This window comes from Eurosta solidaginis, chromosome 4, assembly GCF_040869045.1.
Source record: "Eurosta solidaginis isolate ZX-2024a chromosome 4, ASM4086904v1, whole genome shotgun sequence".
Lineage (NCBI taxonomy): Eukaryota > Metazoa > Arthropoda > Insecta > Diptera > Tephritidae > Eurosta > Eurosta solidaginis.
This window is the reverse complement of record NC_090322.1, coordinates 242,885,461-242,906,176: the sequence shown is the minus strand read 5'-3', so window position 1 is coordinate 242,906,176 and position 20,716 is coordinate 242,885,461. Positions and strand designations below refer to the sequence as shown.

Below are 20,716 nucleotides of genomic sequence, written 5' to 3'. Positions count from 1 at the left end.
TGGTGCCAGATGAAGCAATTGGCGTAAAGAAAAAGTGAAAGATCAGCTGATATAAGCCGGAGTCATTGGTGCCGTATGTCGTATCGCTGTATCCGTATCCCTAACGTAATCAGCTGTTTATCGTTACGACGGTAAACCAAAACCCAATTGGTTGGCTACGATACGGTTACGACCTAAAGCCGGAGTCATTGGTGCCGTATGTCGTATCGCTGTATCCGTATCCCTAACGTAATCAGCTGTTTATCGTTACGACGGTAAACCAAAACCCAATTGGTTGGCTACGATACGGTTACGACCTTAGCGGCACCAATAATCGATTGCATTGATTCTCATAAGGTTGGTCGAATCAGCTGTTATAAGGTTACCGATACGGTTACCGATAAAGCACCAATGTCTCCAGCTATAGCTGGAGTCATTGGTGCCGTATGTCGTATCGCTGTATCCGTATCCCTAACGTAATCAGCTGTTTATCGTTACGACGGTAAACCAAAACCCAATTGGTTGGCTACGATACGGTTACGACTTTAGCGGCACCAATAATCGATTGCATTGATTCTCATAAGGTTGGTCGAATCAGCTGTTAAAAGGTTACTGATACGGTTACCGATAAAGCACCAATGTCTCCAGCTTATAGTAGAATTTATCCTACAGGAACACTAACGGATATTTTACAGAACATATAACCCTGCAAAAATCGTTGGATCATGTGGTTCACTGGAGTATGTAAGTATGTATATGGTTCAGTCCTAGGACATCGCAATGTTAATTGGACCATATTTTTTGTATGAATTATGATTAATTTTGGAGCACTCGGTTGGTCCATAGGGAGTACTCCATACATGCATGCATGGAGTACTTGCGATTTTTATATGGTAAGCCATCATCCAGTGAGTTTTCTGGCTCCGTATCACGTTCAATTCTCATGGAGATGACCCCGATCATTGGGAGACTTGAGAAGCAGAGGGCGTGATATTTTTGTGCACATGAGTTGTAACACATATGGCTAAAGGCCAAACAACGCCATCTATTTTTAAAAAAGTTGGTTTATTAAAGGCGGCTTTGCCAAACTAAAGGCAAGGGCGCATAGTCATAGTCAAAATAAACTGGATTTTAAATTTAGTGGCAGCTTTTTGACATCATTTTCTAAAAGCTATCTGTCAAAAAAACTGCAACTATATTTAAAACCTATTTGATTTTCACTGTGACTATGCGCTAGGAAATTTACAAATTATCTGGCTCACAAATTATTTGGATGATGGCTATAGCAACTCTGTTTGCACAGCGAGGGGTGTGAAAATTAGTGATTTGACCAATGTATCCAAAGCCTGAAGGTTGGAATTAAAAATAGTTGTTTTCCCTTGTTTTTTCTGTGGAAGACATGAAAATATCAAGAAATAACGTTTACCGGTAATAACGTCTGCAAAATAGTAAAACAAGTTTTTAATATTAAAATTGACCATTAATCCATAATAGATAACTCAGGTGTTCACATATGTCCCATCCCAAAGAACAAGATTATAAGCAGTCACATTTTTGAACGTATCCCTATTTTCGGTACTCTCAGTTAGAAGTGACGCCCCCAGAGATGCTTCTAGATTTAAAAAAAAAGCAACATCTCTAAAATGTATTCTTAATTACCGATTATCAAAGAAAAATGTATATGGAATCTTGTCATTTAATTACCGGCTAGGAGTTAAGTACGAAAATTAAATTAAGCTTGTTATGCATATATGTAACCTAGGTTTAAGTTAGTAAATAAACGTTACTAACTTTCTCTTAAGGGCGAATTAAAGGGGACTTATAAGATGGCCCATACATGACACAAAAGCCATGCGCAAATATAAAACGACGGAATTTGTGCAAATTGAAGTTTTGACATACACGGCTCAAAAACACTGCGCAATATTCATTTTTAATGTAGCGCAACAAATGAAACATGTGTATTAATTGTATAAAAAAGGCACTAATTGTATAAAAAAACACTATTTATTTTCCACAGTGCTGGTAATTCACAGTATAAGTGGAAAAACTCGCACCAGAAGCGTTTATTTTCCTTAGTATTTATAATTTTTATATTTTAGTTGCAAGACCAGCTCAACTCATTGCAGCACTGCGCAATATTCATTTTTCAACTAGCGCAACAAATGAAACTTTTTCTAATTGTATAAAAAATTATTCACCCCTATTCTGCATTTCGATTACGTTCCCGTTCTACGCTCCGCTTAAATCGAAGTTCCGTATTCTGCATTACGACGGAATCGTAACGAGAAGAGGAAGAGCAAATGATTTTTCGAAATCAGCTGTTAGTACGGAATGTGTGAACAATGGAACAAAATAAATTAAAGAAAATTTGTAAAAAAACACTGAAAAACGTTAATATTTTATTATCCAACAATTTTGTACAAAGAAAAGGAATAGAATATATTGCCGCCGAGTTATATTTTTTTGAGTGAAGAGCTTTCATAATTGTTAGTGTGTTTTTGTTGTTCTTTTGTCCAATTCCCTGCCGTGGCCACCAAGTTTTGTTAAAACGGATTCCTGCACGAATATAGTTGACATTTTCTGAATTTTATGGATGCTAATTTCATTGCAGTGGCCTAAAATACTTTATGAAGATTTATTTATTCTTTCCGCAAGGATTGTTTACGTTTTCGCTTCAACTTCCTCTACTCCGGCAGCATGCTTTGGCATATAACTGGACCCAACAAACAGACAAATTATAGCTGTCTATTATAATGGAAGCAATAGCCTCGGCATTATTTGTGGAGTTGGAAAGCAACGCATACGAAAATGGCCAAGCGAGAATGGAAAGGCTAATATTGCGAGATTTGTGTAATCCATTTGAGAGGAGTGAATTGTAAGATATTTAACTTAAAAGTGGTAAAGTTTAATGACTTTTTTTCTTATTTAGGTTCAAAAAAACTTTCGACTCAATAAGGATGCTTTCAAGTATGTTTTAAATACTTTTGCGGGGCAAATACGTCCAAGGACTTCGACATCGACATGTTGTTTTTGACCTGGAAACATATAAAAAAAAATCATAATCAAACCTTTTACGTTTCTCAACAAGTTTTACTTATATTTTTGCTAAAATTCTGTTATAAATTAATAAAAAAATAAAAAGAAAATATTTTTCCGCCAACCAATTTTCAACTTAGAAAAACGGAACTACGATCGAAATGCAGAATACACAAAATCGAACGATTCGAAGTTGGATCGAAAGAGATTGGAACACAGAATACCAAAATCGCCAAATCGAAAAAATTCCAATCCAAGTCGAAATGCAGAATAGGGCTGATTATGTATTATTGAATTTGTGGGAATTCCTGTTGCAAGCTAAGATGGTCCTTATGCCTTCGATATTAACATTTTTAAGCAACAATGTTATATTCAGCCCTATTCTGCATTTCGACTTGTATTGGAATTTTTTCGATTTGGCAATTTTGGTATTCTGTGTTCCAATCTCTTTCGATCCAACTTCGAATCGTTCAATTTTTTGTATTCTACATTTCGATCGTAGTTCCGTTTTTCTAAGTTGCAAATTAGTTGGCGGAAAAATATTTTCTTTTTATTTTTTTATTAATTTATAACAGAATTTTAACAAAAATGTAAGTAAAACTTGTTAAGAAACGTAGAAGGCTTGATGATGATTGTTTTTTATGTTTCCAGGTCAAAAACAACATGTCGATGTCGATGTCCTTGGACGTATTTGCCCCCCAAAAGTATCTAACACATACTTGAAAGCATCCTTGTTAAGTCGAAAGTTTGTTTTGAACCTAAATAAGAAAATAAGGCATTAAACTTTACTACTTTTAAGTTCAATTTCTTACAATTCGCCCCTCATCTCAAATTGATTACACAAATTTCGCAATATTTACCTTTCCATTCTCGCCTGGCAATTTTCGTATGCGTTGCTTTCCAACTCCATAAATAATGCCGCGGCTATTGATTCCATTATAATAGACATCTATAATTTGTGTCTGTTCGTTGGGTCCAGTTATATGCCAAAGCAAGCTGCCGGCGTAGAGGAAGGTGAAGCGAAAACGTAAACAATCCTTGCGGAAAGAATAAATAAACCTTTATAAAGTATTTTACGCCAGTGCAATGAAATTAGCATCATTAGAATTCAGAAAGTGTCAACTATATTCGTGCAGGAATCCGTTTTAACAAAACTTGGTGGCCACGGCAGGGAATTGACCCCAAAGAACGACAAAAACACACTTACAATTATGAAAGCACTTCACTCAAAAAAATATAACACTGCGGCAATATATTCTATTGCTTTTTTTTGTACAAAATGGCGTGGATAATAAAATGTAAGCGTTTTTCAGTGTTTTTTTGCAAATTGTCTCTAATTTATTTTGTTCCAATGTTCACATATTCCGTACCAACAGCTGATTTCGAAAAATCATTTGTTCTTCCTCTTCTCTTTACGATTCCGTCGTAATGCAGAATACCAAACTTCGATTAAAGCGGGGCGTAGAACGGGAACGTAATCGAAATGCAGAATAGGGGTGATTATCAGAAACAACGGGTAAACTGTGTAACATTCACCACACACGAAGAAAAAAGCATGTGCAATATTTGCAGACATGCGTAAATATCAAAATCGTTTTGATTTTAGCGCAGTTCTCTGCGCAAATAGCGCAACCAGTGCACACACCGGGCAAATCCTTGTGCAAATTGGTAATTGGCACAAGGATACTTGAGCCGTGTAATTGGCGTATAACCATAAGCCATAACCAGATAAAACAGCTGATCGAACCTACCTTATGGAAATCAATGTAATCGATTAATGGTGCCATATCATAACGCTAACTCGATTACATTGATTTCTATAAGGTAGGTGTGATCAGCTGTTTTATCTGGTTATGGCTTTATGGTTATAAGTCACCATTAATTCGCCCTTTAAGCTTCCTGCGAACATAATTTTTGTAGCTAAGTTGCAAAAAATATTTCTGTCATTTGAGTGAAAGGAATTTTGTTTTATGAACGGAAGTTCAACCAACTTCCAAATGAAATAATTATCCTTAAATTTTAAGGAAAACGACTCCTTAATCTATTTTGTACACTTCGCCATAATATTAAGAGGAAAAATTTTATAAATAACTCACACATTAGAATGTCAAAGAACTGTCTGGCAGCCGAATAAACAAGTTGAGTAAATGTTCAGGTGGATCAAAAATACTCGACGGTGGGTTCAGAAAGCTCAACGACTGATCAACAGTTGTACTTGCTGAAAGCGCGCAATATCATGAAATACGTGGTACTACCATAAATTGCCAATTGTCAAATAGAAAACGATAACAGCAGCTGGGTTTATTTGATCGAGTTTAGGGTTGACAAAAATTAGTGAATAACAGAATTGTCAAAATTATTGTTAAACAAATATAACGCTGTCAAATGATGTCAAAGAAGGTAGTAAATAGTGCTATTTATTGATTTGACTATAGCGCTTCATGCTCCAGCTTTCCCATTCTTATTGCAATTTGAGTATCGATAAATGCCCATCAGCCATGTCCAGGCGGGATGGTATCGCGCCAAAAGTATCGATACATGCTTGTATTCACTAATATCATTTCATCCCCAATTTTTATTTTAAACTTTCTTTAACGCGCCCAATGGCGCCGAAATAAACGTAAACAAAAATGCGTAAAAGAACGCATCTTCCACGTACATCCCGGGTCAATGAAAAAATAAGAGAATATTATATGAAATTCGGACAAGATCGAGACTTGGAAAAGTATATGCGTTTATATTCTCCATGCGGACAACGAAGTGATTGTAGAAATCTCAGTTCAGCTACCTCAATTGGCAATTGCCAAAGTGAAGAAGAAGGACGCGCTTTTAGACGATTGTTTCAACATGAAATTGAAGTAACCACAGAAAGTGATACTGACTTGAAAGAATTTAATGTGCCAATTAAACGGCAAACTGAAATGTCCGCGACCGCTATGAAAGCAAAGGGAGATGAGGTGAGTAAAATTCTATTCTTCTGATTACAAGAAAAATTGGCTTATTTCTTTTTGCTATTTAGTGCACATCGTCAGCTCCGGATTTGCACACTCCACCACCAAAGACTCAGAGATCCACTGATAGTAAACAAACGCAGACACCTGAATCAATTACGAAGTCACATAGGCGGCTTGAATGGGATTCATTGGGAGATGTCGGTTATAGAAAATCTTTGTCTACAAGCAACATTAGCATATTGGAACGTTCTGTACTCAAAGAATATTTTCAAGAAATTTCAACAAAGAGCGACTCAAAACAGGAAAAAGGAGTAGTTAATAGTAATGATAAAAAAGTTAAGAAAAACACGGAACAACCTAAAGCAGCAAACAATGTGAAAAATAATATAAAAGAAGTACCAGTTAATCATAATACACCACCACTAGCATCTAGCACAATGATGAGCAAGGATTGCGGCAAGGAAAATATTCCAAGCGGCTCACGTCCTAAATTGATATCCAGAAGTACTTCAATGTCACTACAGAAACGTTACGATCAGGGTGCACAAACTTCCATTCAGCGTATGCCACAACTTAGATCACGCGAAGTACAAGTAACACTATCATCTACGAGTACAACAACACCAGTTACATCTTCAAATGCTGCCGACACAGCAACGCCCAGCAGTTTTGATTATTATTCTTCACGCTCAACTAATTCCACAGCAGATGGTGAAGTTGGCGTAAAAAAATTGGCATCTTTCAAAGGACCCATAAATTTAATTAAATCAAAAGCGCATCAAAACCAAGTACATCCATATGTGGCAGGCATAAATGAAATGCTTAAGTCTCGTAAAGTAATTGATTCAGGCAGAATTGCTAAAACAGCGAGCCTGCAACATTTACATGATACTATTCAACATGTAGTTAATGATAATAAAGAAAACAGCAGTTCCACATTGAAAGGTGATAGCATGAAAATTGATAAAACAAAGAGTCTGCAACAAATACATGACACCCTGCAGCAAGTTCTCAATGATAATAAAGAAAGCAGCACTTCCACCTCAACTATGCTAAATTCTCCACAGTTGGATTTAGGAATACAACTTCTCTGTTCATTGATAGATGCGCGTTCTTTAGGTCAGAAACAAAAGCAAAAGCTAGTGCGAGATATCGTGAAACGCATTACTACACTTAAAACAAAAGCTGACGCGGTTAATAGAGAGTATGAGGTCCCATCTTATAATGATAATAAGTCCGTAACATTAAGAGACCAGCCGAGGGTGGAATCACAAAATGCGGAGGTGTCAGTAAGGACAACGTCGACAGTTAAGATGGCGCGAACAGCGAAGACTGCATTGGATATGAGTGATTTAGCACGACATTTGCCCTCAAGCACTAGTAGCGGCAGCATTGAGCAAATAATGCATGTTGATGGTATGTATGTATGTATGTATTTATTTGAAAATTTGTTCCTAGCACAACAATTTTGACAAATTATTTAACAGTAATAATAATAAATTAGATTAATCAAATTAAATTAAATATAACGGACAATAGTGAATTTTGGCTGGTTATAGATTGAATAGTATTTAACAAATAAAGAAAGAAGACACAGAGAAATTCATACTATGAAATACCATCACCCCAGCGGGTTAGGGGGTTAGAATATACCTGCGGTAGGTATGCCTGTCGTAAGAGGCGACTAACATACCAAATAGATTCAAGGGGTTGTGTAGCGCAACCCTTTCAGGTTGCCAGCACAATATATAGCTTCTCCAAATCGAATTGTCAAGCTCACATATCCGTGGCGAATCCTGTTTCATTAACGACTGAGGCTCTGGCGACCCCGAACTCGTCATGGATCTTGGGGGTAGAAGGGCGGGATGGCCTAGAAGGTTGTTGTTGTTGTGGCGATAAGGTTTCTCCCCGACGGATTTGGGGAGTGTTATCGATGTGATGGCCCTTTGCCGGATACAGATTCGGTACGCTCCGGTAACACAGCACCATTAAGGTGCTAGCCCGACCATCCCGCCAACGATTTATGTGGCCACATAACCTTCGGTATATTATGACCCGCTGGCGGAGGCCTAGAAGGTCGCATGTGATTGTTGTTGTTGTTGTAGCGATTAAGACACTCCCCGATGGCCTTGGGGAGTGTTATCGATGTTGATGGTCCTTTGCCGGATGCAGACGTTCCGGTACCAATCCCGGCAATCTCGGGAACGATTTGTTATGTTTATCAAACTCTACAACACTCCCCAAGGCCTTCGGGGAGTGTCCTTATCGCTACAACAACAACAAATACCCTCCATATTTTAAGTATTTCAGAAACCATCACCACCAACAACATCTGCTAAAGCTATAGCTAAACTTACAGATGAAAAAGCTAAGAAACTACAGAATATTTCCAAGAAACAGATGACACGAGCTGGCACTTTAGAAAAACCTAAGGAGGAATTAAAGCGGACGAATATTGCAGATGCCAATTTTAAGAAAAACTTTGAAAAGACACCAGGAAACGATCCATCGAAATTAGGTTATAATTCCGACAAAGATTCGTCTGCATCTAAAGCAAGCACAACATCTAAAGAAGTTACCACGCAAAAAACGTTAATAAACCAAGAAAATGTTGGATCATCCGATACGGCTTCTGACATAGCAGCACATGCAACAATGCGTGAATGGTTGAATCCTATGACGCAATCTGAAATTGAATATGAGCAAAATAAACTTGAGCTGGAGCGTAATTCTGACAAGATAAAAAAATGCATAGATGGGGAAAATTTCGATACAGAAAGAAAAACGCAACTAAAATGGATTCAAGCAGAGATTCAACGTTTAGAAATACTACGTTGTTTGCTATTGAAGACGAATACGGAATCCGCCAGTAAAGCAAATATCAATCATAAGACAGATACTGATGAAAACGCGCATGAAAATTATAATTTATATGATACAGTATTCACAGATCCAAAACGCCGTTCAACCTCAACAACAACAACGACTATACCGAGCGCGCATAGCTGTTGTGGTGACGAAAATGATGACAAGCCATTACACGAAATCGAAGTAATAATCGAAGAATCAAATGAGGATATTATTGAATTAGATGAAAGAATTAAACGTTCTAAACAACGTAAACGTGAGACACAAATCGTTTATGACAAACCTAATGATGCAGAAAATGTGTATGACAATCTGGCTGCTGGTAGAGCTCGTTTTCGTACAATGACTGAAATTGTTACTACGAATGAAGAACAAATACTACAACAAGAAACAACAGCAAATACATCACCGTTAACACCACTACCAGCTTCATCACCAAAACAATTACCAAAAGACATACAACCACAGCAACAGCAGCAACGATCAAAAGTGGATACCCCCTCAACTGATAGTAATGATTGTGCTGAGAGCGTAGGTTCTTTTGCTAAACAGCGCAAACGTGAATTTCTAGAACATTATCGGCATAAGAAGCGTTTACACTATGAATCGCTATTGCATCAGCAACAACAATTGTTAATACAACAACAACAACATATTATACAAGAATTACAGCAGCGCTGTGAACGGACAACGCACCAAAATAATGCACCAGCTGCACCTGAACACTATTCTGTACCGTTTAACATGCACAATACTGCTCTTTGTGGATGTGCTAGGCAGGAGCAGCAATCCTATCAGCAAACATATTTTGAGCAACCATGTTATGGTATGAGAGCACCAGAGACACATATGCAACGTGCAGCTCCACCAATTCAACCACATGCCCGACCGTGCGCTCCATATCCACAATATCAACAACGCATCCCCAAATCTCACACAGTTGCTGCCACATCAAATAATGCGCATAAAACAAAAACAATACACAGTGAACAATCTACATCGTCAATATTTTGCATTTCATCCGAAGTTTCAATCCCTATGGGTTCAAGTAGTACAACAACAAGTTCTACAACAACAACAACTACACATCAGTATGATGATGTTGCAGCAGTATGTGAAGCTGCTACAAGAACGGCGGGCGTAGGCGTACAAACTGGAACTTCCTTACGGCGCACACAACCGATCTTCGGTAGGCGCGTATTATACTCCACACAACGCAGAAATGTGCCTAATTTGGCCACATATAATCCACAGCCAATAAGTTCTGGTCAATCGATTAGCGTACAAGTTAAACCTAAAGCAATTGCATATGTTATACAATTCGATAAGAAGAAAACGACGTCCACCACTACTATCACCACCACTACGACAACAACAAGTAACACTACCCTCATGAAAATCGACAATGGGGAGGACATCGATGATATGAGGGATGCTCCATGCGCCCTACAAGATTATTTAGAACGTGCCAAACCACAATTTGTTGCACAAACGAAAGAACGTAAAGCTATACTAAATCAAATACAAGCGCTACGTCTGGAACGTGGTAAGGAATTACGCGATATAATTGAGAATGCAAGTGAAAATTCCATGGATACACGTTTACGACGTTTACCACCGCCCGCAACCAGTAAGTTCTCGGTACATACTTTTGTAATTTGTTACAGTTCTAATTATTTATTTTCTTTTTTATTTCGCACGACTAGAACGCTTACGTATATTTGCTACAAAAGAAATGAAAGCAATGACACAGCGACATTTTGAAAACTTGCCAGAGGTCGTAGAGCAACAAGAGCGCGCACGTGAAGAACGTCGTCGACATGGAAATCGCATCATTAGAGATATTTTCAATCAGGTACACATATTTTTGCCTTAAAACTTGTTTAAACAACACATTCTTGTGTATGTGCCCTGAACTCTTCAGTGAATATCATTATTTAACAATTTATTATGGTTATATCATGGTCTTCAGGCCTATAGGACACCGACTTCAGCCAGCTGATCATTAAAATCCAGAATGCTTTGCGCTTTCTTGTACATGAACCTTGAACACATCTTTATTGCAAAAGGCAAACTTTAGAGCACTTTCTGCTATGTAACCCAGTGCCTTCTAATGAAGAAGTGGTGCGCCGAGATTAGACTAAATATCAATCCTGGCATAATAAACACCATTGCAAAAGTAGAGGGTGGATCGCAAGGAAAATTTGGAGTCTGGGCGGAATTAGGGAAAGTAGGACCTGAACCCTTTATAGCAGCACACAATAGATGGATGAGCTTAAGAAAGTATAAGCATATCTGAGAAACCAACAGTGGATTCAAGCCACATGGTTGAGACAAGCATTGTTAGGGGGGCGCGGAACTCGTGGTGATATACTATCCAGTTTTCAAAAAAGGTATTTATTGACCGGCCAGTTTAACCTTACCTACAGCCACATAAGGATCGAACTGGGCATATATTGCAGTAGCAGGATAGAATATCCGGAGAAGAATTTGTATTTATTTTATGACTGAGCAACTTTTCAGGTAATCTTTTTTGTTTGCATTTAAATTCAGAAGTGGAATATATTGAAGGATTTCTAATATTTGTTAAAATGCCGAGCAATATTTTAGATGGTTTCCTGCTCCGCCCGAACCGGCCACATTCAAATGAGGACGGTTCACCCCGCGCTCATCTCTACTTCACCTCGTCCGTCAGCTTATTTTATTTCATAACATTTTGCCTTCTTTTCAGCGTTTACAACGACGGGTTCGCACTGGAAAATTGTCGTTGAATCATAGTAAAACAATTATATAATTTTTGGACTGCATTAGGAAATGGAAAATAATTTCGCAGATGTGTTCATATGTTATTGTAACAACAATTTCACAAAGGCACGACAAGGGAAAATCTAAAGGATGAATACATAAATATTCACATGAACAAATATATTTCTTTAGTAAAACTGATTTTTAGCAAATAAATGTTGACAAATAAATGAAAGCTGTATGAATTTGAATTGATTTGAAGAAATATTAAAATATCAAAATGCATTCTTAACGGTGTCATAAATGCTGATTTCAAAACTGAAGTTTTCTAAACTCATATATACCCAGCAGATAGAGTAAGTTTGATTGGTTTTCTTTTATTTTTCTTTATTACATATTGAATTAGCATTTTGTTTATTGTAAATTTTAATTTATATTTTGAAATAAGTTCATATTTTATCCTGGTTTGAAGAGTAGTCAACAATATCTAATGCTATAAATTTTATATACATATAACATTTTTATAAATTAATAGTGATTTTACACAAATCAGTTTTCATCTTAAGCATAGTTTATCATACAACTTCGCTCAAATATTCTATACTCTTTTAAATTATAAAGGTATATATGGATCCACAACCGCCACAAGCACTTCAGTGAAAAAAAGAAAATTTTACAGTATTATAGAAAATAATTTTCACTTAAATGATAACTAGGAAACTATTTCTGAAAATTACAGTAAGCTATGGATCTAACGAGGAATATCTGTCGCTAGTTCACATATGTCATTAATCTGATCCACCATTTCAGAGCTATTGTGATTTAAAAAATGAGTTTGGATCACGGATCGTTAAACGTAATACGGGCCTTGATTTTTTCACACGTCTATGGAATCTTTATCGGCTCCTATCAAAAATTGAAAATTTTGCCGCTCAAGTCTTGTGTCGTATGTGGCTCAGCATATGAAGGGTTATCGCGAATAACGTTTCTAGCGCCCATTTTTGGAAAACCCTTGTTTTGCAGATTACCACTAATATTGAACTCTGAACATTGCTCAAGCACCAAAATAGCCAAAGTTATGCACCACATATACAGTTAGAAATAAGATGATGGAAAATCGTTCCAATATATATCAGGTAACCATCTTATTATCAGCCGATAACCTTAGAAATATCATTTATCAGGTCTTAGAAATAAGTTTCATCCGTAGTACCTAACGACAAACATTTTTAATTTTTTCTTTGTTTTTTATTGGCTTCGCTTATTTCATAAGAATGTAACACAAAGTTAAGCAAATAAGAAACTTGCGAAGTTTAGCCTCCAAGCATAATTGACACTTTTTTGAAAATAATAATAACCACCGTGGGAGTTTTTCGCTACCAAAATATGCAATATTTTTGGCTTTCAGAATTTACAGTATTTTGCTTATACCGCGATCGTGGCACACTTCTCCAATATAACATTTAACATGGGAAATTCCATGATGTAATATTATATAGCCTTTGAGTGAAGTTGGTTCCACTTTATTAGATCTTTTAAACTAAGTTTCGGTTTCTTCGTTTCCTAAACCATATTTAGAAACTTTTTTTTATTAACTTTTTGAAAGCATTAAGTAAATTCAATTTATATATAATTTTAACATAATCAAAACTAAATAAATTGCAATATAAGAAGTAATTAATTATTAACAGCTATGAGCTATTCACAAGTTACCTTTTTTCAAAAGTTTCAATTTAAGTCGGCTGCATGCAAATGATCAAACAAATTTTTATATATATTTTTTTAAATTATAGATTGCAGATTATGAAGCAGCTAATCCGTCCTTTCGTAACAACAGTATCAAATCTGCCAAAGGAGGATTTTACATTATTTCATAGGTGGGAAAAACTTCAAAGGTAATTTGCTTTGCTTGAACTTAAATTCTGAAATGGAATATCTTGTTTTGATTTGTAATATTTATTTAATAGCCGGGAAACAATTCAGACGTTTTATTCTATGCTGGAACTGGAAAGATATGGAATATTAGGTTGAGATTTTGAAATATTTGAATAACTATCTTTGTCTAGGTAATAGAAGCAGGAAAGCAAAGCGTTACGGTTTTGGTGGGAAAAACTTCAAAGGTAATTTGTTTTGCTTGAACTTAAATTCAGAAATGGAATATTTTGTTTTGATTTGTGATATTTATTTAATAGCCGGGAAACAATTCAGACGTTTTATTCTATGCTGGAACTGGAAAGATATGGAATATTAGGTTGAGATTTTGAAATATTTGAATAACTATATTTGTCTAGGTAATAGAAGCAGGAAATCAAAGCGTTACAGTTTTGTAAGTGCTGGTCTAATGTCTAATGTATCGGAAAAGTAATTTTACTTCACATAATCCCAAATCTATTTCGCTTTCCGAAAACAAACGCATACAGTTTTTTAACAGCGCTACAATCTTTTCAAATAGAAAAATATTCTTGAAAAAGGATTTTAATAAGAATTATTCCTCGAACTAATTCAGCCAAAAATAGTTTGAAATGTCGTACATACTGCAATAATTATTTAGCTGTGAAATGCATTCGAAGTAGCGGGAGAAGACTAAGCGAGTTTGAGACTCGTAAGGAGATATAGTAAGCAAACACAAAGTGAATTTTCAAAAAAGCGTAAAGGAGAGCATTGAACTATTAACTAACCTTATAGTCTCATAGCTTTCGTAATAATACATTTCGCTTTTGTTTATTTCTTTTCGTATGTATGCGTGTATGCAAATATTGTAATTTAATTTCAAGTTAACTTTCATAATATCACCACTCAGTAACTCTTTTCAATTACAAATTTTCATATTTTGTGAAAATTCGGTGCTAATCTACAAATTGAATCTACTTCGATTTATATTTTCCACCTCAACAAATGCCCGCCCTTGTATAACTATAAAATTGGTGCTTGTGTAATTTGAAATTTAACTACCGCCCACCATCATTCCACGTTTTGTATGAACAATATTGCTGAAATGTTATTGCTTGGAATAAGCTTTGCAATAAATACATATTACGTACTACAAATTTTAACGCACGGCAAGCAAGATTTCCAATTTATCAGCATATTTTATGTGTTATTATAGTATATATGTTTATATCATATTCATTAAATCTTTGACAGTTATTAATTTTATAACTTAACATCTTTTCGTATATATTTATGTTTTTAGCTAGTGTACATACATATGTTTTAAATATTTGTAACATAATAGTATTATTCTCCACATATTTATATGCTTTCAAAACACATCTTTTAGTTCCACTATTGACATATTTAATTCTCTAGGGTATAGTTACTGATCCTTATGACTCATTCCTAAAAAATCTTCTTCTTCCATTTTTGATAAGAATTTTATGGCGCGATGTTGAGGATCTGTTTGTCGCGCCATATCGATAAGTCCAAGCAATGTTTTGATGCCAATAAATACTCTGTGAAATAAATGCTTGTAATCAGTGAATTTTCACGCAGCGAAAAATAGGGCGAGAGTATATTACAATATTCATCAAATTTTTCTTGATATACAAATTTCGTTATTCTTATATGCATATAGAAATTACAAAAAGTAATGGGCGTATCACCTCCAAGACAAAACAGATAATATTAAATTTTCAAAACCATGTTTTCCTTGTTGTAGCAGTGCTTCGCCCCATCAAATAGGTGCGACCAATCACAAATTGTCGTCAGGGTGCTCTAACGGGAGTTCAAGGAAACTTGCTGTTTCAACAGGGGTGGACCATAATGAGATGGGTGTTGGAGGCGTTGGTTCCATAATACAATTGAAGATATGGTTGGTGTCATGCTGGAACACATTGCAAGCAGGACATACATTTTGTATGTCGGGGTTGCTTCTGGATAGTTAAGAGTTTAACCTGTTACAATACCCAGATCGAAGTTGAGCTAGAGTGACGCGTATTTCCCTAGGGAGGGTGCGTTTCTCCTCTGCTAGCTCTATTTGTTGATATCACTGAGGACCTGTTTGTGCTTTTTTGCTTCATATGGCTGTGTTCTCAGGTGCCGTATTTCCTCATAATGCTTGCGGAGATGTCCCCTTAAGCCCCTGGGCGGTGTAGCCTTATCAATCAGATGTCTGTCGGGATGCCCGGGTTTCTGGGTATTCAACAGAATCTGTTTGGTTAGCATTTTTGCATTTCTCTCCCTAATGGGGAGTACCCTCGCCTGATTATGTAGATGGTGTTCTGGGGACCGTAGCGGTTCTGAGGGCAGTATTTTGACAGGCCTGTATTTTCTTCCAGTGAATAACATTTAGGCTTGGCGACCATAGCGGAGACTAGTAGCATACAATCGGCTGAGCACTTGCTTTGTTATTGGTAATGAGCGTTTCTTTACCTTTTCAGTGAAACCCCATTTAATTTTCAAAACCATCGCTGCCTTCCCTGAAACTAACCATTCGATTTGCCGGAAGTTAGGCACCAATGTAGCTTACACCTTAGACCTTTTCGGATCCGATCAAATGGCAGAAATCGAAAGTGGTTTTCATACCAAAATTACGAAGAAAGGATTATTCTTTTATGTATAATGGAACGATGTACCGTCATCTCTTGTCAAATTTGGTTTGAAGAAAAACCCGTTTGTAGCAATAAACGTTTTGGGGAGTGTTATCGATGTTGTTGTTGTTGTTGTAGCAGTGTTAGGGGTCCTTTGTCGGATATATATACGGTACGTTCCGGTAAAAAGCACCTTTAAGGTACAAGACCGACCATCTCGGGAACGATTTGATATGACCACATTGAATTTGCCATCCCGCACCCCATATCCTAGTTCCCTGCCAAAGAAACAAGATTGGCCGCGGGTAGGTGGGGTTGACAATTGGGTTGGAGAAGCTATAAATTACCCTTGTCTTGGAAATTGTATTCCGTGTTCGGATCTCATTTAAGATAAAAATGTAACCCTATATACTAATGTGTCGAATATTTAGATCAGATGTATTTCATAGCCTCAATGCTGGATTATTTCTCTATCAAAATCAAATGTATTTTTTATAGCCAGCTTAAAGATGCCTAAGTGTTTTACCGTAGAACCAGGCACTGGTTAAGTAAGACTAGGGATTTTGTCAGTACAAACTTCGAAGTGAGCATTCAACAAGATGGTTTGGTTCAGCCAACAGCTGTCCCTAACACACGGGTCTGAGCACCAAGAGTCGGGCTTACTGCGATTAGATATTTATTTTATCGCGTTTGTTGCTTTGTACATATATGAAATTTGCATCAAATAAAAAAAATGAATATTGCAAATTACTCACTGCCGTTGTTTCTTCGCTGGATGTAATTTCAGAAATGTGTATACTCCACTTCCATACCTTTTTCCGGCCATTTTCTTGCCAATGGCCTGCAGTTCACCCTTGCTGAATATTTCTGAATGTTCTAACACCGCGACAACATGCTCAGGGCTCGATAGATTCGGTACGTGTAAAATAGATGTAAACCCTGTCAACATTTCCATTTCTTCCAAAACCGCACTAAATTAAATAAATAAAAATATACCACCAAATTGTTATTTTAATTTAGGACTTCACTTTTCGCCCGAATTATGTGATTTTCTTACCGTCTGCTTGATGTTACTAAAATGAGCAATTTACGTCCCTTCGGTGGTTGTTTCTTTAACAAAACCAACAATGCTTGTAATGTCAAATTGGAATATCGTCGGCCGATGGAACCATAATCCAATAAACGTTCAACATTATCCACGACAATGCAACTCAGTGTGGAGCGATAAGCATCATCGAATATCTAAAATTTGTTGAAAAATTAAACAATAGTACAAGGGAAATTGACTTGGATCAAAAAAGCTGGATTAACTCAAAAACCTACCTTACGAATTTGTAAGCATTTAGCTGATTCGGTATAACCGACCATATCTTCCGGTGAGCATACTTTAACAAATGGAAAATCTGACATTTTAGCTAATTTAGCTGCAAGCGCCGTTTTGCCAGAATTGGGTGCGCCCTCAATAAGTACCGATACCAAGCCGGAGGATTCTGTAGCCTTTGCTTGTTGTACGTACAACATGCCATCCTCAAGTACGCTGGAAACCGGCTGGCCCCAATTTATAATGCCACGTGATAGCATATTATCCAATAATTCTTGTGCTGTGCCAAAAGCCTTTTTAAAGTAAATAGCTTATTAAGTAATATTACTGGTGTTTACTGTGCTGCAATATTTTGTGGCGTAATTTTAAGGGGTTGAACTATCCTGGAGTGACAAACCTAGACCAATATAGTCAGGTTGAACTGACCGGTTCGTATGCACCTCACATGGACTTAATTTGTACATAGTGTTACAAGAGTTGTTCAAACAAACTGGCAACCTCTGCCAGAACCAGGGGGTCAATTCCGTAACTGTGAAAAACTGAAAAATGTACACTCATTGAAAACTCATTTGCACACACAATTTACACTTTAAATTTTCATGCGATTCTGTAAATTATTGTGTACATTGTTTTGCTGAATGAGCGCTGAATGTAAAAGTCTTATGTCAGTGAGAAAATATTCATCAAACGCCATAAAAACAAAAAAGTCATTCTGCAACAGTGCATATGAGTTTTGAATGTCAGAATAGTGTACACTGGCTGCCAAGAAAACTCACGAAGTTTTTATCAGTGAGTTTTTTTGTTCACAGTTTTGCTTTACAGAATCAGAACTTCAAAGTTTACACAATTTCTTGTGTACACTTTAAAACTAACAGTTAGCGAATAGGGCCCCAGGACTTTTGTTATAAAAAAAAACCGTTGGCCTCTTCGCAAAAACAAGAAGTTTTTTTTGGGCTCACTCCTATTTCGACTGCTGAGTGGAATATCACCCTATCTCGGCTGCCATTTTGTAAACGCCCTATTTCAGAAGCTCCGAGAATTCGGTTGAAGAACGCTCTATCTCAGAATTTGTATGAATAATGCCCTATTGAACTTGAATTCAATAGATTTTGACTTTAGCTGGGGCGTTTATGAAAAAAAGTTTGAGATAGGTCAGTTTTTTCAAAATCTACTGTGCAGTGATACATAATAAAAAATCTATTATTTACTTAGTTTTATATATTTTTAATACCAAATTATAGCAATTTATTCGTTTATTAATCGCCCTTATCATAACAGAGACTTTACTAATTGTTGACTAGCTACTAGATAACAAAATAGGCCCTAACAAGTAATACAACCAAGTAAAGGTGTCTAAGTTCGGGTGTAATCGAACAGTATATACTCAGCGTGAGGTTCAATTCTACATTTCATTTCAGATAAATTACTTTTCTACATAACACGTGGCACCACCCGTTTAAAAAAAAATGTCTCCCCATTTCCTGTTACAATAAAAATTGATAAGTGAAATATCATTGATTCAAAACTATTTTTTGCTAAGTTATAGCTTATTATTCTTTCTAGTCTACGACCCTTTTAAACCTTTTAAACTTGTTTTATATCTAAGTTGCCGTGGTCTTTAACCGATCTCGTCCATTTTTTCTAGAAATATTTCCTGCTATAGGGAAAATTTGTGTACCCAATTTTATTACGATCTGTTAATTTTTCTTCGAGTTATGGCTCCCGAAACATAGAAAATTGCTTATTCATAAAAGGGGCGGTGCCACTCCCATTTTTTTTATTTTAAGTTTTTCCTATTTATTGTTATAAATCCACTTGGGATGTGAAATACCATTGATATAAAGCTCTTTTTTGTAAAGATATAGCTTATTTTATTCGTCCACGACCATTTTAAAAATCTTTTATATAAAAGTGGGCGTGGTCCTTAACCGATTTCGTTAATTTTTCTTCAAAGCATTCCTTATAGTAAAGGCAACCTATCTGCCGAATTTTGTTACGATAGGTTTAACGATTTTTGATTTATGATTAATAATATTTGTAAAATTGATTTTATCAGAAGTGGGCGGTGCCACGCCCATTTCAAAAAATTTTTATCAAGAGTCTCAATATCAGTCCACTTGTCAAATTTCAACACTCTAGGTGTATTATTTACTAAATTATCAGGTTTTTGGTGTTTTGAAAAATTTTATATATATAAAAAGTGGACGTGGTTATCATCCGATTTCGCTCATTTTCAATACCAATCTATTCTGGGTCCAGATAAGCTTGTGTAAAAAATTTGGTGAAGATATCTCAATATTTACTCAAGTTATCGTGCTAACGGACGGACGGACGGACATGGCTCAATCAAATTTTAGTTCGATACTGATTTATTTATTTATTTATTTAATAGTCTACAAACTGAGCAATTTAAACAGACTAAATAGCAAATAGCAGTACATTTACAAATAGTATGTCTTATACAAAACGAATGTGCAGTGTAAAACATTAAGTAAACGATCTTAAGGGTTATAGTTACATATTTCATATTAAGAGGTGACATGTATAATTATATGCGCGATAATTTAAATAAATAACTTAACTTTACAAGAGGGTATGCGTTTTGTATACGTATGCCCAATAAGGGGCAGGAAGGTGCTCAGAAGGGAGCTGACGCGAATTGCTCAGAAAGGAGCTGATTGCCCAGTAGGGGGCTAACGAAAGGTGCCTAGAAGGGAGCTGACGCGAACTGACGATTTTAATATATGGAAGTCTATACCTATCTCGATTCCTTTATACCTGTACAACCAACCGTTATCCAATCAAAGTTAATATACTCTGTGTGCAAAGCACGCTGAGTATAAAAATTATTAGAAATGTCTTGTAACAGCACAACAGCCTTGGCGGTAATCTCTACATGTTTCTTTGCTTGGACCAAACCCAGCTGCCCTTCCTTGGAGGTAATTACTAAATGATTTATTGTTGAATACTAAGAATATCGTCTTGACTATTGACCACACAAATTCCGATAAGGATGCCCTTTGGAAAATGAAATTCGTGTAATGCATCATTAAAGTAAAATATTATAAGTCCTATGCATATATGAAGATATCAGCGAAAGAGTGGTGTAACCGTTTGCCAGAGACCATGATAGCTATTCCTGTTTTGCGAAGACTGGCGCTAATTTGGAGCACCAAGAGACATCAAGTATACCTGCATAGTCTTATGAATGGAACAAACTTTTAGCGCCTACTCGATTTTGATATTAGACACCAACCTTGACTCTACTCGCTCCGAGACCG

General features: G+C 36.3%; 2 protein-coding genes across 4 annotated transcripts in view; one reads left to right on the top strand and one right to left on the bottom strand.

Moving 5' to 3' along the window:
- The first annotated feature begins 5,599 nt into the window (after positions 1-5,599).
- On the top strand, positions 5,600-11,826 carry LOC137251162 (centrosome-associated protein Alms1a-like). Of its 3 annotated transcripts, none has more exons than XM_067785292.1 (5): positions 5,600-5,975; positions 6,038-7,388; positions 8,332-10,470; positions 10,547-10,695; positions 11,572-11,826. In XM_067785292.1, exons 1-5 carry the CDS (start codon positions 5,649-5,651, stop codon positions 11,632-11,634), a joined length of 4,029 nt encoding a protein of 1,342 aa, XP_067641393.1. In that variant the 5' UTR covers positions 5,600-5,648; the 3' UTR covers positions 11,635-11,826. The 3 variants fall into 3 exon arrangements, with proteins under 3 accessions (XP_067641393.1, XP_067641391.1, XP_067641392.1); XM_067785290.1 differs by having other exon boundaries at positions 8,275-10,470; XM_067785291.1 differs by lacking the exon at positions 11,572-11,826 and adding an exon at positions 10,813-11,520 and having other exon boundaries at positions 8,275-10,470.
- Positions 11,827-11,946: 120 nt separating this feature from the next.
- The window catches only part of comt (comatose), a 42,101-nt gene continuing 33,331 nt past the window's right edge, over positions 11,947-20,716 (bottom strand). The window contains exons 8-11 of the mRNA XM_067785294.1: positions 17,438-17,728; positions 17,172-17,356; positions 16,927-17,085; positions 11,947-15,037 (exon numbers count right to left, since the gene is read on the bottom strand). Coding sequence (XP_067641395.1) covers positions 14,902-15,037; positions 16,927-17,085; positions 17,172-17,356; positions 17,438-17,728 — 771 coding nt within the window. The 3' untranslated portion in view covers positions 11,947-14,901. The remainder of the gene's footprint in view (positions 15,038-16,926; positions 17,086-17,171; positions 17,357-17,437; positions 17,729-20,716) is intronic.